General features: G+C 41.5%; 1 protein-coding gene across 1 annotated transcript; it reads left to right on the top strand.

The window, feature by feature from the left end:
* Nucleotides 1-428: 428 nt before the first annotated feature.
* ubxn11 (UBX domain protein 11) lies at nt 429-13,239 on the top strand. The gene is made up of 13 exons (XM_038992660.1): nt 429-499; nt 611-645; nt 1,605-1,705; nt 4,045-4,099; nt 4,708-4,787; nt 5,118-5,230; nt 5,616-5,817; nt 6,134-6,211; nt 6,336-6,483; nt 6,798-6,901; nt 6,997-7,070; nt 7,206-7,355; nt 13,101-13,239. The coding sequence occupies exons 1-13, from the start codon at nt 429-431 to the stop codon at nt 13,237-13,239; spliced, it is 1,350 nt and encodes a 449-aa protein (XP_038848588.1).
* Nucleotides 13,240-13,426: the final 187 nt, after the last annotated feature.

Raw genomic sequence — 13,426 nt, 5'->3', positions numbered from 1 at the left:
ACGGTGTGAAGTAGGGTGTATTTAATTCTGGAACCAGCAACGAGCCAATGAAATGTCACGATCCACGTTACCAATGGCAACGAACTCCAAACAATCCTCTAGATGTAAAAGAAGAGCAAGCACAATATTCCAACCTACAGAATCTAGAGTCATTCACTTGTAAGTTATTCATAAATTCCTAGCATGACAAATAAAAGTTAATTTCGTTTATTAAGCCTATTAACTGAACCAAGTGTAGACTTTCAGGACATGTATTTAGCGTTTTTAGCTGCTATGTGCTTGCATGTCAACCATGTCAATGTCAGCCAGGTGCTCATAAATATTGTATTTTTTTAACTTTCATTATTGAATCACAAAATTACCTCTACACTAGTCTGCTAGCCATTTGTGCATCCTATCGACCCCAAGTGTTTTATGAACGTAAGGAGATGAGCTCACCACTTTCAATGTTGAGAAAAACCCGACGTGTTCCTCTTCCTGGGCCCATGAACCAGCAAGGGTATGTTCAAGAGAAAACAAAGTGGATCTTTTCCTAGACAAAAAGTATTGCAATTAGATGGATTTCCATGTTCATTTGCATTACTGATGATTGCTATTTTTTCTCAAATAGGAGAAGAGTGCCTTTCAAGGAGAATCCATTTGCAGGTATGGGATTAAGGTATTTCAAAGACGATAATTTTCTTGAGCAGATGGCCAGGAGGCAGAACATAATTACAAATAATTTGTAGACTGCAAATTGACCACAAGAAGATATAATATTTCATTAAATCATAATAATTTCAAACCTTGCTTAGGCTGGTATACGATCACATATCTCTCTATTGTGCATGGGAATACTTTGGAACAGATTTCCAAAATTAAAATAACTTGGAGCTGATTTGCTGGTGTTTTTACAGTCTTTTACGACTAACAATAAAACATTTTTAAATAAATAAAAATGTTGTATTCTTTTTTGCTCATAAAACTTGAATGGTCAAATAAAATCACCCACGCGGGCCGTCAGATTGGGAACCCTGCTATAGTCTAACTATGAGATATCATAGTACATGTACTGCCTCTGAATATAGCTCTTTAAAAACCTGGGGTCATTCTGGTTGTGTTCTTGTCTTTTTTTCTTCTTCTTTAGAATATGAAGCTACTCTGCTGAATGATGTATCTGCTTTGAATCCCCCTACGCCTCAGGCTCAAGCCACTGATATTGCCTGTCCTTCCAAATCAAAAGCCAAACAAAGGAAAAGCAACAGTTGTTGTATGTTTGTTTGATGTCCTTACAACTCACCCTGTGCTGAAATATTCACAACCACAACCAACGTCACATCACATTTCGACAACACTGGAAAGCTCATGCATGGTTGTTAGATTAGTATGTGGTGTGCATTGACCACAAAATAATGTGTCTCATTTTCCTAATACAGCACTGTGGTCACAAATGTGGGTTTCCAAAAAGCCAGTTTGGGTTTCTGATCATGTACAGTAACATTGAAACAGAGTGTTCTCAGAATCAGTAAAAATGTATGCATCATTGTACCGTAAGACAGTACAGTAGCCTTTATTATACAGGTATTACGCTTCCTGATCTAGTGAACTCTGACTGAACCCTACAGGTGCACCCCCTAGTGATTTTGAGCTGATGTCCTCTATGATGCAGAGGCTGACCCTGCTGGAGACCAAGGTGAAGACCCAAGCCCTGGACATTGACCACAAGGTGAGCCAAGTACCACACACAGTCAGACAAATAAATTACATTTTAGTTATTTAGCACACACTTATCCAGAGCGACTTCCAGTGCAATCAATGGAAAAACTGGTAACAACGCTTCTGTGAACACCTCCAGCGAGACAGCGTTTTGGTTAGATCTGAAATCGACCTCAACCACATCAACCTCTGTGATCCTCCGCAACAACCAATCAAAAGCATGCATTTTAAAGGAAAGCCTTTTAAAGGAAAGCCTCTGCACATATTTCTGCTACAGTATGTATGAACAGTAGCTAAATGGTGCCAATAAAGGTTTTCAAAACAAAAACAACAAATCTGCCAAATGTGTGAATGTTGCATCAGTATTCTGTGTTGGACCTTTGTTCGTTATAGTTTGCATGACAAGAGACTCCTTATACTATAGTTTGTATAAGATACTTCTCATATTTTGAATGGCAAGATACTTCTTATAGTTTGTATGATGAGGTAATAAGAGACCTCCTCAAGCAGCAACATATTTTCCAAAGTTGTGCTGTCGAGTTGAAAATAGACAGTGTTTGGGAGTAGTTCCACTATGTCTTTGAAATAGTAATTTACCTACATTTTCCAGTAGCTTGGTGATTGTTTACCGAAATTCAAATATTCATAGTCTTTTCAGTAGTTAATAACTTTTTTGCCATGTAATTATTTTTTTTTATTTAACCTTTATTTAACTAGGCAAGTCAATTAAGAACAAATTCTTATTTACAATGACGGCCTAGGAACAGTGCCTTGTTCAGGGGCAGAACGACAGATTTTTACCTTCGCTCGGGGATTTGATCTAGCAACCTTTCGGTTACTGGCCCAACGCTCTAACCACTAGGCTACCTGCCGCCACTGTAACAGTGGCAGCCGCCCCTGTAACAGTGTAGCTAACTACTGCAATTAACCCATTCAATGTTTCGCCAAAAGAATATACAGCGTACAGTGCATTCGGAAAGTATTCAGACCACTTGACTTTTTCCACATTTTGTTACGTTACAGCCATATTCTAAAATTGATTAAATTGTTGTTGTTCTTTCTCATCAGTCTACACACAATACCCCATAATGACAAAGCAAAAATTGTTTTTAGAAATGTTTGCAGAAAATACCTTATTTACATAAGTATTCAAACCCTTTGCTATGAGTTGAGCTCAGGTGCATCCTGTTTCTATTGATCATCCTTGAGATGTTTTTACAACTTGAGTGGAGTCCACCTGTGGTAAATTCAATTGATTGGACATGATTTGGAAAGGCACACACCTGTCTATATAAGGTCCCCCGGCAAAAACAAAGCCATGAGGTTGAAGGAATTGTCCATAGAGCTCCGATACAGGATTGTGTCAAGGCACAGATCTGGGGAAGGTTGCCAAAAACTGTCTGCAGCATTGAAGGTCCCCAAGAACACAGTGGCCTCCGTCATTCTTAAATGGAAGAAGTTTGGAACCACCAAGACTCTTTCTAGAGCTGGCCACCCGGCCAAACTGAGCAGTAGGGGGAGAAGGGTGTTGGTCAGGGAGGTGACCAAGAACCCGATGATCACTCTGATAGAGCTCCAGAGTTCCTCTATGGAGATGGGAGAGACTTCCAGAAGGACAACCATCTCTGCAACACTCCACCAATCAGGCCTTTATAGTAGAGTGGCCAGACAGAAGCCACTCCTCAGTCAAAGGCACATGACAGCCGCTTGGAGTTTGCCAAAAGGCACCTAAAGGACTCTCAGACCATGAGAAACAAGATTCTCTGGTCTGCTGAATCCAAGATTGAACTATTTGGCCTGAATTCCAAGAGTCACGTATGGAGGAAACCTGGCACCATCCCTTTTCCATTTTGCTTTGTCTTTATGGGGTATTGTGTGTAGATTGAGGGGAAAAAAGCAATTTAATACATTTTAGAATAAGGCTGTAATGTAACAAAATGTGGAAAAAGTAATGGGGTCTGAATACTTTCCGAATGCATTGTATATATTTTTCAACCCAGTACATTTATATGACCTTTCAGACTTAGATATAATACTTTTTTACAAGGCAGTTTTGATGTAGTGAACTACTTTTTCAAAGTAGCTTCAGTTAAACAAACTATATTTCTCTTAAAGGCAGCTTTACTGGAGCTCAACTTCTTCCAGTGTGAAGTAATTGGTAGCTTGGTAAACTATATTTTCAGAGTAGCTTCCCCAACACTGAAAACAGATACTAAAGACAGTAGTGGTCTATACACATCCGGCTAGTATTCTATGCATGAAGTACATGCCCAAACATTGATATATGTACAGACCAAGTTCTTGACTTGACAACATATCTATGTTTATTTTGTGATTTTCTATTTGAAGGAGAAAATAATTACAGCTCTGGAGGAGAAAATGAAGCTTCTTCAGAAGTCAACAGGTAATTATTTCAGCCTACCATATATATCATACAGTTCTGGAACCACAGAGCTCCAGTCACAACACACGTAAACCTAGTATGCATGTATTTATAGAAATACAGCCCCATGTAGGCCTAGTATGCATGTATTTATAGAAATACAGCCCCATGTAGGCCTAGTATTCATGTATTTATAGAAATACAGCCCCATGTAGGCCTAGTATTCATGTATTTATAGAAATACAGCCCCATGTAGGCCTAGTATTCATGTATATATAGAAATACAGCCCCATGTAGGCCTAGTATTCATGTATATATAGAAATACAGCCCCATGTAGGCCTAGTATGCATGTATTTATAGAAATACAGAACCCATGTAGGCCTAGTATTCATGTATTTATAGAAATACAGCCCCATGTAGGCCTAGTATTCATGTATTTATAGAAATACAGCCCCATGTAGGCCTAGTATTCATGTATTTATAGAAATACAGCCCCATGTAGGCCTATACAGTGTTCTCTACCTCTGTCATCTCCCTCTCATCTCTGTTAAGTGAAAAGAAAAGATATTAAGAGTATGGAACAAGTTACGTTTGGATAACCAAAACATTCTGTTTCTGTGGTTTTTAGAGAAAAACAGTGATAGGTGCAGAGAGGATGATCTCATAAAAACATGCCACAGGCTTCAGGGCCAGTTATCGGAGATGGAGGTAAGACCATCATCGCCATGGTGATACAACGGAGCAATGTTTTTTTTGGTCCTCAGCTATCAGTTTGGTACATTGCACAGACATAGATGGACCACACAGTATTGAAAGCCATAGAAGCACTAACCTGTGTCTGTGTGATTTACAATATATCTTATGAAGTCAGTGCATGTCCAATTTAGACTTGAACCTTTCTACATACAGTATAACAGAGAAGTTGTGTTGTGGTGGTTGAGTCATCTCGAAGTCTGTTCTATATAGTTTAGTTCACCTCTTTAACTGATGTCACTGCAAAGTTTTCTTTAAACTCAGAGTTTTTTCCCCCCCACTCAGCGGTTTCTGAACGACTACGGCATGATCTGGGTGGGGAGCGGAGAGGAGCGCGACACAGCCAGTCAACAGGAAGTAGAGGAAGCTGAGCAGACCCAGAGCTCCGAGAGAGGGGTGTGGCAACCAGGTAAAGGAACCAGGGAGTTATTAAGTGCTGAGCCTTATGTTGCAGATAGAAATATAATTAATAGATCTGCTAAGATTCCCTATTCTATCTGACAGGCAATCATATTCTTTCTACATGATACATTTCTATCTGAACATGCTGTAACAGTACACCCTCCTTAACAGGCAGCCAAGTAAAACCTAATCTAATCAAATCACATCTTCAAACGGTATTTTCCAACAGTACAAAGGAGCTGCCATTGTTTCAATGCACCAGTTAAAGTTTCACGAGCTGTGCTCATGTGATGCCTGGATGATTTTCAAACAGAAAATCTTTAATTATGCATTCACTTATTATGGTGGCCTGTGTTTTGCAGATACCTCTGTGGCCAGGAGGAACTTCCAGATAAACTTTGACCTGGTGCTCCAGAACATCCAGCAGTTGAACATCCTGGCTGGGGAGGGAGAGTCCTACGTCAGGGTCACGTCCAGAGGGGCACAGCTGGCCCAGCAGCACCTCATTCCACTACGGCTCTACAGCAATGGCATCTTCATGTTCAATGGGCCCTTCCGCTCTTACCAGGAAGCCAGCACACAGGTACAGACAGAGACTATATAGGGAATACTCACTACACTCCGACTGGCTAGTCAGTACATAATCTCAGCACCCAGAACCAAATCAGCTACTGTTAAGATTATTACGAGAGAGTACAACACACCTAGACCAGGTACTGAAACAGACTAGATATTTGAACCAGGCATGACTTTAGATACATTTTCACTGAAGATTCTTTGATTTCAATGTTTCCACATATTGACTCTCTCTCAGATTGTATCCGACAGAATAAGTACAGAAAGCTCAGTTCGTATCTCAGTCCAATGTGTCTGACATCCTGCCGCTCATGACTTTGCAGCAGTGCATGCAAGACCTGATGGATGGATACTTCCCTTCTGAGCTACAGGACAGGTTTGCAGACGGGGTGCCCTTTCAGGTGTGTGTGTGTGTGCATGCGTGAATTTCAAATGTGCTTACGGTAGGAAAACTGACTACATGGACAATGTATTTCCTGTTTGTTTTGTGGTGAGTAGTGGGACGTCCTCTTTTGGTGTACACAGGTTCACGACAGGCGAGAGGAGGAGTTCCAAGAGAGGCGACCGTGGGCGGAGTTCCCTGGGAAGGGGCAGGCTGTGGTTGGATGCACAAAGGGGGAGAAATCAACAGACAGCTTAGAACACGCCTACTGTACCGTCTCCCAGATACCCGGTCGGTCCCCTCTGTATCGCTTTAATTCGTTCCCAAAAACACATGCTACACTTTACACTCCAGTTGAACCAACTGCAGGGGTGGAATCTCAATTGTATTTTTTGGGATTCCTCGAGTCCTCTCACCTCGCCTCCTCCTGAATATGCATGAGATGGGGAGAAACCTTGGATCTTCTTTGAGGAGGTGAGGAGAGGACGCAAGGAATCAATGAAATAATTGAATTTCATACTTGAAGTTGGTTCAACTATATGTATATCACTTGAGATTCAGCCCAAGCCTCTTTTGCTCTGACTTGAACATTGACTTACCCACAGGCAGAAAACTGACAATGGACCAATTCCTGAACAGGCTGCCCAAGGTGGTGGTGAAGGCTGGTAGAGTGATTGACATCAGGGACTCCGTGAAAGCCAGTCTGCAGGTGAGACTGAGATCTGTTGCATGTTTCTGCATATACCTGTAGATGATGGACACGCGTATACTATATGCTAGTAAATGCCTGTGTCTTGTGTTTAGGGCTCTTCTGATGCTTCAAACAGCCATGCTGTGACCCTCATAGACACACCAGAGCTACAGGCCATGAAAGAGAGGTATGCAGGTGTCTAGAACTATTCACAATACTTTCACTTCCACCACTAGGGGGCCTTGTGACAGAGGAGACCCTGGAAGAGGGACACGCATTTGCTAATGTGGGTTATGAACCTGTTCTCTCTACTCTAACTCAGGTTGGAGTTGCACGAGACTGATCCCCCTAACTCGGCCCGTGATGTCACCACACTGAGGGTGAAGTCAGAGGATGGCGAGCACACCTACATCATGAAAATGCGTTTCTCAGAGACCATAGGTCATCTGCGCCAGTATCTGGACAAGCACAGGTGGGTTGGGAGCCACAAAATGCTGTGCAGAGTATTTTGCCCAGGAAGTCCGTCACATTCACAGTACTTCATCTCAGTCATAGTGACTTTTGGGTCATGTTAATCTCGGACACCCAGAACTAAAATCTTGCATTCCACAAAAATGGAAGAGGCAAATGGAAGGGGGAGAAAGTAAGGAACATGTCTGTCGACCCTGCATTAAAGTCCACAATAGGTTAAAGACCAAAATACAGTGCGGCAAAAAAGTATTTAGTCAGCCACCAATTGTGCAAGTTCTCCCACTTAAAAAGATGAGAGAGGCCTGTAATTTTCATCATAGGTACACTTCAACTATGACAGACAAAATGAGAAAAAATCCAGAAAATCACATTGTAGGATTTTTTATGAATTTATTTGCAAATTATGGTGGAAAATAAGTATTTGGTCAATAACAAAAGTTTCTCAATACTTTGTTATATACCCTTTGTTGGCAATGACAGAGGTCAAACGTTTTCTGTAAGGGTTTCACACACTGTTGCTGGTATTTTGGCCCATTCCTCCATGCAGATCTCCTCTAGAGCAGTGATGTTTTGGGGCTGTTGCTGGGCAACACGGACTTTCAACTCCCTCCAAAGATTTTCTATGGGGTTGGGATCTGGAGACTGGCTAGGCCACTCCAGGACCTTGAAATGCTTCTTACGAAGCCACTCCTTCGTTGCCTGGGCAGTGTGTTTGGGATCATTGTCATGCTGAAAGACCCAGCCACGTTTCATCTTCAATGCCCTTGCTGATGGAAGGAGGTTTTCACTCAAAATCTCACGATACATGGCCCCATTCATTCTTTCCTTTACACGGATCAGTCGTCCTGGTCCCTTTGCAGAAAAACAGCCCCAAAGCATGATATTTCCACCCCCATGCTTCACAGTAGGTATGGTGTTCTTTGGATGCAACTCCAAACACGACGAGTTGAGTTTTTACCAAAAAGTTATATTTTGGTTTCATCTGACCATATGACATTCTCCCAATCTTCTTCTGGATCATCCAAATGCTCTCTAGCAAACTTCAGACGGGCCTGGACATGTACTGGCTTAAGCAAGGGGACACGTCTGGCACTGCAGGATTTGAGTCCCTGGCGGCATAGTGTGTTACTGATGGTAGGCTTTGTTACTTTGGTCCCAGCTCTCTGCAGGTCATTCACTAGGTCCCCCCGTGTGGTTCTGGGATTTTTGCTCACCGTTCTTGTGATCATTTTGACCCCACGGGGTGAGATCTTGCGTGGAGCCCCAGATCGAGGGAGATTATCAGTGGTCTTGTATGTCTTCCATTTCCTAATAATTGCTCCCACAGTTGATTTCTTCAAACCAAGCTGCTTACCTATTGCAGATTGTCTTCCCAGCCTGGTGCAGGTCTACAATTTTGTTTCTGGTGTCCTTTGACAGCTCTTTGGTCTTGGCCATAGTGGAGTTTGGAGTGTGACTGTTTGAGGTTGTGCACAGGTGTCTTTTATACTGATAACAAGTTCAAACAGGTGCCATTAATACAGGTAACGAGTGGAGGACAGAGGAGCCTCTTAAAGAAGAAGTTACAGGTCTGTGAGAGCCAGAAATCTTGCTTGTTTGTAGGTGACCAAATACTTATTTTCCACCATCATTTGCAAATAAATTCATAAAAAATCCTATAATGTGATTTTCTGGATTTTTTTTTCTCATTTTGTCTGTCATAGTTGAAGTGTACCTATGATGAAAATTACAGGCCTCTCATCTTTTTAAGTGGGAGAATTTGCGCAATTGGTGGCTGACTAAATACTTTTTTGCCCCACTGTAGGTTAAAGAAAAATAGTGATAAATAAAAAAAGTATACCAGTTTAATTTAAGGACCCAAAAATTGACAGCTGTGCCATACAGATTGCAAAATAGTTGGGAAGAGATTTTCGACGTACCGATTCCATTGCACATGGTTTATGAACTGATACACAAAATAACACCAGATTCAAAACTTACACGTTTTTCAATTTAAATTATACAAAATTCTTGTAACATTAGAAAGTTATATACAGTGCCTTTGGAAAGTATTCAGACCCCTTGAGTTTCTCCACATTTTGTTAGGTTACAGCTTTATCCTAAAATTTATTAAATTGTTTTTGTTTTCACTCAAGCTATACACAATACCCCATAATGAAAAAGCAAAAACAGGATAAAAAATAAATAAAACTAGATTACAACATTTACATAAGTATTCAGACCCTTAGTACTTTGTTGAAGCATCTTTGGCAGCGATTACAGCCTCGAGTCTTCTTGGGTATGACGCTACAAGCTTGGCACATCTGTATTTGGGGAGTTTTTCCCATTCTTCTCTGCAGATCCTCTCAAGCTTTGTCAGGTTGAATGGGGGACCGTTGCGGCACAGCTATTTTTAGGTCTCAAGAGATGTTCGATCGTGTTCAAGTCCGGGCTCTGGCTGGACCACATTCAGAGGCTTGTCCCGAAGCCACTCATGCGTTGTTTTGGCTATGGGCTTAGGATCGTTGTCCTGTTGGAAGGTGAACCTTCGCCCCAGTCTGAGGTCCTGAGCCCTCTGGAGCAGGCTTTCATTACGGATATCTCTGTACTTTGCCCCATTCATCTTAGCCTCGATCCTGACTAGTCTCACAGTCCCTGCCGCTGAAAAACATCCCCACAGCATGATGCTGCCACCACCATGCTTCACCGTAGGGATGGTGCCAGGTATCCTCGAAGTGACGCTTGGCATTCAGGCCAAAGAGTTGAATCTTGGTTTCATCAGACCAGAGAATCTTGTTTCTCATGGTCTGAGAGTCTTTAGGTGCCTTTTGCAAACTCCAAGTGGGCTGTGATGTGCCTTTTACTGAGGAGTGGCTTCAGTCTGGCCACTCTACCATAAAAGGCCTGATTGGTAGAGAGCTGCAGAGATGGTTTTCCTTCTGGAAGGTTCTCCCATCTCCATAGAGGAATTCTACTCTGGTCAGTCTGACAGAGCTCCAGAGTTCCATCGGGTTCTAAGTCACCTCCCTGACCAAGGCCCTTCTCCCCGATTGCTCAGTTTGGCTGGGCGGCCAGCTCTAGGAAGAGTCTTGGTGGTTCCAAACTTGTTCCATTTAAGAATGATGGAGGCCTCTGTGTTCTTGGGGACTTTCAATGCTGCAGAAATGTTTTGGTACCCTTCCCCAGATCTGTGCCTCGACACAATCCTGTCTCGGAGCTCTACGGACATTTCCTTAGACCTCATGGCTTGGTTTTTGCCCTGACATGCACTGTCAACAGTAGGGCCTTATATAGACAGGTGTGTGCCTTTCCAAACCATGTCCAACCAAATGAATTTACCACAGGTGGACTCCAATCAAGTTGTAGAAACATCAAGGATGATCAATGGAAACAGGATGCACCTGAGCTCAATTTCGATTCTCATAGCAAAGGGTCTGAATACTTACGTAAATAAGTATTCAAAACAAGAATAGACTGATGAGTTTCAGAAGAAAGTTTTTTGTTTCTGGACATTTTAAATCTGTAATCGAACCCACAAATGCTGATGCTCCAGATACTCAACTAGTCTAAAAGGCCAGTGTTATTGCTTCTTTAAATCAGAACAGTTTTCAGCTGTGCTAACATAAGTTAGCTAACTTGGATTAGCTAACACGACGTGCCATTGGAACACAGGAGTGATGGATGCTGATAACGGGCCTCTGTATGCCTACGTAGATATTCCATAAAAAAAATTAAGGAAAGAAAAAGCCGTTTCCAGCTACAAAAGTAATTTACAACATTAACAATGTCTACACTGTATTTCTGATCAATTTGATGTTATTCAAATGGACAAAAAAAATTGATTTTCTTTTTATAAAACAAGGACATTTCTAAGTGACCCCAAACTTTAAACGGTAGTATGTGTATATATATATATATATAAGATAACATATACAGTACCAGTCAAAAGTTGACACCTACTCATTCAAGGGTTTCTTTATTTGTACTATTTTCTACATTGTAGAATAATCATGAAGACATCAAAACTATGAAATAACACATATGGAATCATGTAGTAACCAAAAAAGTGTTAAACAAATCAAAATATATTTTAGGTTCTTCAAAGTAGCTACACTTTGCCTTGATGACAGATTTGCACACTCATGGCATTCTCTAAACCATGAGGTAGTCACCTGGAATGCATTTCAATTAACAGGTGTGCCTTGTTGAAAGTTAATTTGTGGAATTTCTTTCCTTCTTAATACATTTGAGCCAATCAGTTGTATTGTGACAAGGTGGGGCGTATACATAAGATAGCCCTATTTGGTAAAAGTCCATATTATGGAAAAACCAGCTCAAATAAGCAAAGAAAAATGACAGTCCATCTTTACTTGAAGACATGAAGGTCAGTCAATACGGAAAATTACGAACTTTTAACGTTTCTTCAAGTGCAGTCGCAAAAAACATCAAGCACTATGATGAAACTGGCTCTCATGAGGACCACCACAGGAAAGGAAGACCCAGAGTTACCTCTGCTGTAGAGGATAAGTTATTTAGCGTTACCAGCCTCAGAAATTGCAGCCCAAATAAATGCTTCAGAGTTCAAGTAAGAGACACATCTCAGCATCAACTGTTCAGAGGATCAGGCCTTCATGGCCAAATTGCAGCAAAGAAACCACTACTAAAAGGACACCAATAAGAAGAGATTTGCTTGGGTCAAGAAACATGAGCAATGGACATTAGACCGGTAGAAATCTGTCCTTTGGTCTGCTGAGTCCAAATTTGAGATTTTTGGTTCAACTATCGTGTGTTTGTGAGACACAAAGTAGGTGAACGCATTATCTCTGCCTGTGTGGTTCCCACCATGAAGCATGGAGGAGTGTGGGGGTGCTTTGCTGGTGACATTGTCTGTGATTTATTTAGTATTCAAGGCACACTTAACCAGCATGGCTACCACAGCATTCTGCAGCGATACGCCATCCCATCTGGTTCGCGCTTTTAGGACTTGTTTTTCAACAGGACAATGACTCAACACACCTCCAGGCTGTGTAAGGGAAATTTGACCAAGAAGGAGAGTGACGCATCAGATGACCTGGCCTCCACAATCACCTGACCTCAACCAAATTGAGATGGTTTGGGATGAGTTGGACCGCAGAGTGAAGGATAAGCAGCCAACAAGTGCTCAGCATATGTGGGAACTCCTTCAAGACTATTGGAAAAGTATTCCAGGTGAAGCTAGTTGAGAGAATGCCAAGTGTGTGCAAAGCTGTCAAAGCAAAGGGTACTTTGAAGAATCTAAAATATATTTTGATGTTTAACACTTTTTGATTCCATGTGTTATTTCATAGTTTAGATGACTTCACTATTATTCTACAAAGTAAAAAATAGAGAAAAACCCTTGAATGAGTAGGTGTGTTCAAACTTTTGACTGGCACTGTATTTATAAAAAAAAGGGAAAAAAAAGGGGAAATGCAGACAATTACATTGATAAAAGTCACAATCTAGTTGCAATATTAAAGCTGATCCACCCCTTATATATTTTAAATGTATCTGGCATAATTGCGTCAGATGCTTGATTAAATTCTCGGGGGAGACGTGCTTGAAAATGTACTAACGAGGCTACCGAAGTATCCACTCCTCTAAATGGGAATCGCGATTTGTCCAAATGATCAGTGACGAAAACTCTGCATAGCAGAACAAAGCCACATCCCAGTCTGTTTGACATGTTATGAAAGCCCAGTCCTGTGCTATGCCATCACTATCAACTCTCTCTCCCTCACAATTTCAGATGGACAGATGCCACAGCATATGACATCATCAGTGCGTTCCCACAGCGCTGTTACAATGAGGACTCTCAGACACTCCTCTCCTGTGGGCTCACTCCCAATGCTGCTCTGCTGCTTAGGACTAGGCCAGGCCCTCAATGACAGAACAACAAATCGCCCTGTCACTCTCCTCATGGTTATAAAATACAGCATTTACTTTCATAAACATGTATATTCAGATCTGATAGGGATTTGACACTAGGGGGTGCCAACACTTACAGAACTATCCTTTTCAGGATCATCATGACATGGGAAAATCCTAATTTCCATAGGAACACTTGCATAATTA

This window comes from Salvelinus namaycush, chromosome 5 (assembly GCF_016432855.1).
Source record: "Salvelinus namaycush isolate Seneca chromosome 5, SaNama_1.0, whole genome shotgun sequence".
Taxonomy (NCBI): Eukaryota; Metazoa; Chordata; class Actinopteri; order Salmoniformes; family Salmonidae; genus Salvelinus; species Salvelinus namaycush.
Note: the sequence above shows the minus strand (reverse complement) of the source record. Positions and strands in the feature narration are given on the sequence as shown.